General features: G+C 37.4%; 1 protein-coding gene across 1 annotated transcript in view; it reads left to right on the top strand.

Annotated features, from left to right (window-relative positions):
• Positions 1-2,023, top strand: part of EMWEY_00031070 (hypothetical protein, conserved) — a gene marked incomplete at both ends in the record, with an annotated part of 9,592 nt that extends 7,569 nt beyond the window's left edge. Inside the window, 3 exons of the mRNA XM_013478313.1 lie at positions 123-757; positions 1,229-1,384; positions 1,961-2,023. Of these exons, the coding sequence (XP_013333767.1) occupies positions 123-757; positions 1,229-1,384; positions 1,961-2,023 (854 nt within the window). The remainder of the gene's footprint in view (positions 1-122; positions 758-1,228; positions 1,385-1,960) is intronic.
• Between the last annotated feature and the right edge of the window lie 715 nt (positions 2,024-2,738).

Here is a 2,738-nt window from a genome sequence, read left to right on the forward strand (position 1 = left end):
TTTTTTTTTTTTTTTTTTCAGTAAATGTAGAGATGGGTATATACATATATATGTAGCATAAGCAATTAGGGTTTAGGGTTTAGGGTTTAGGGTTTAGGGTTTGTTGTGTATTTGTTTTGCAGTAAATGTAGATTCAGGTATAGATGCATATGTAGGTTTACAGAAATGGTCTGATTTACGAGATTTAACGCCATTAAAAGAAGGAAGAGCAAATTGGTGGTCTGATGGTTTGCATGCACCTCAGGTGTATATACACCGTAATAAATTAGATATATTAAAAAAAGATAGTGGATGCTTCTTTCCTCCTCCTCCTTCTTCTGCTGTTGTTCCTGCTCCTGCTGATGGTGGCACTGCTGCAGATACTGCTGCTGCTGGGCCTATATCAGCAGCAGCAGCAGCAGCAGCAGCAGGAAGAATAGGAGGAATTCGTCCTAATCAATGTGTGCTACGTATAGATATATCTGCACCAGTAGCACAACGTTATAATTTGCTGCTGACGGGCAGTAGAGCAGCAGCAGCAGCAGCAGCAACATATTTAACCTCTGGTGTACCTACAAGAGGAATATTAAGAGGAAATAAAATTGATTATTATAAGGTGGATATACACCCGAGGATGACAGAAGGAGGAAAACAAAGAAAAACAGCAAAAAAACAGGAAAAAGAGGGAGAAGAAGGAGGAGAAGAAGGAGAAGAAGAAGAAGAGGAAGGAGAAGAGGAAGAAGAAGAAGATTATTATATATTAAGACTATTATTTGACGTAAACCCTAATTATAATTCATGTAAACCCTCAATAACAATTAAATGGCCAAATAATTTAATTAAGGTTTTTAAATATCCAAGAAATAGAAATATTTTATTAAAAAAAAAAACACAAGAATGGCAATATGGGTACTTCTTATTCCTTGTAAGTCTTTTTCCTTATTTATTTATTCTTCCTTCTTTTATTTATTCTTATTTTATTCTCTTCTTTATGTTTGCTTTTATTTTTATTTTCTTTTATTTTTTCCCCTTTTTTTCTAGGGTTTGGGGTTTAGGGTTTAGGGTTTAGGGTTTAACGGTTTTGGGGATTTCGTGTTTAGTGTTTACGGTGTAGTGTGTTTTAGGGTTTATTGTTTAGGGTTTAGTCTCTTTTAGCGTTTTGGATGTTTTATAGTTTAGGGTTCTGTGTCTAGGGTTTAGGGTTTAGGGTTTAGGGTTTAGGGCTTGGGTTTTTTTTTATATATTGCAGGTTCACGATTCATCATTACCTGTTGGGGCTGCATGCAGTTACGAGATAGAGATGCTGCTGCAGCAAACAAAAGAAGATATAATAGAGGGGGCACGCGTATTGCCTACAGGAGAGCCAATAAGAGGAGTAATAAAGGGAGGAATACCTGCACATTTTGTATGGACTCTTGAGGATATACGTACCAGCAGCAGCAGGAGGAGCAGCAGCAGCAGCAGCAACAGCAACAACAGTATCGTTAGAAGCAAGGGAACAAATGGCAGCAACAGCAGCAGCAGGAGCAGCAGGAGTGCTATAGCAGCACGCATGCATGCAGCAGCAAAAAGGAAAGGAGATTTACTTATTCTTCGTGCTACTTCCTTTAATAACCCTATTGATGTTTATGTATCACGCATGCATAGAGGAAAAGAAATAAATAAAATTAATTTTAATAAAATTAATAATAATTATCTTCCTCCTGGTGTATTCAAGTTGCAACCTTTTGCTGATGATCCTAATACACTCTTCCTTAGAATTGGTCCGTTTCGAGGGTTTAGGGTTTAGGGTTTAGGGTTTTAGGGTTCGGGGTTTAGGGTTTAGGGTTTTAGGGTTCGGGGTTTAGGGTTTAGGGTTTAGGGTTTGTATTTCGAATAATTGGTGTGTTTCCAGTGTTAGAAAATATGTTGCGTGTTGCATTGTGTGTTCTAGGGTTTAGGGTTTAGGGTTTAGGGTTTAGGGTTTAGGGTTTGTGAGCAGGTCCAAATTGGGGTTTATATAGTGATGAGGAATATGAATCTCCTTGTAGCCCTAAAACCCTAAAAGAGTCCGGAGGGTTTGAGGGAGGGTTTAGTGATGATGATGATCCTTTCTATTCAATAGATCGTTGCCAATTACTTATTTCTGTATATGATAGACATGCACATGGTAAACCCTAAACCCTAAACCCTAATAAACCCTAATAAACCCTAAACCCTAATAAACCCTAAACCCTAATAAACCCTAAACCCTAATTTCCATTCCCTTTAAGAAAAAAGCTTTTAGACTCAAACCCTTTCTTCTCCCTGTCTGTGTTTGTGCCTGCGTATTTCCCTCTCCTCCTCCTCCTCTTGCTGCTGCTCCTCCTCTTGCTGCTGCTGCTGCTGCTGCTGCTGCTGCTGCTTCTGCTGCAGAGGAGGTACTACCACGAGAGACAGATTTTTCTTTATTAATAAATAATCATATAGAGGATTTATTTATGTATATAAATATAAATGAGGAAATAAATATACCATTAAATATATTTATGTATTCATTAGGTATAAAAATATTTATATTATTTATTAATAATAATTCTGCAGATTTTTTTATTAATTTATTTTATACACAAAATTATTTAATTAAAGAAATGACGGCATTTTTATATTTAGATATGAATAAGATATATAGTGATGAAAGTAAGCTCCTGCTGCTGCTGCTGCTGCTGCTGTTGCTGCTGCTGCTGCTGCTGCTGCTGCTGTTGGTGGTGGTGCTGCTGCTGCTGTTGCTGTTGTTGTTG

The sequence above is a fragment of the Eimeria maxima genome, genomic scaffold (genome assembly GCF_000499605.1).
Source record: "Eimeria maxima Weybridge genomic scaffold, Emw_scaff384, whole genome shotgun sequence".
Lineage (NCBI taxonomy): Eukaryota > Apicomplexa > Conoidasida > Eucoccidiorida > Eimeriidae > Eimeria > Eimeria maxima.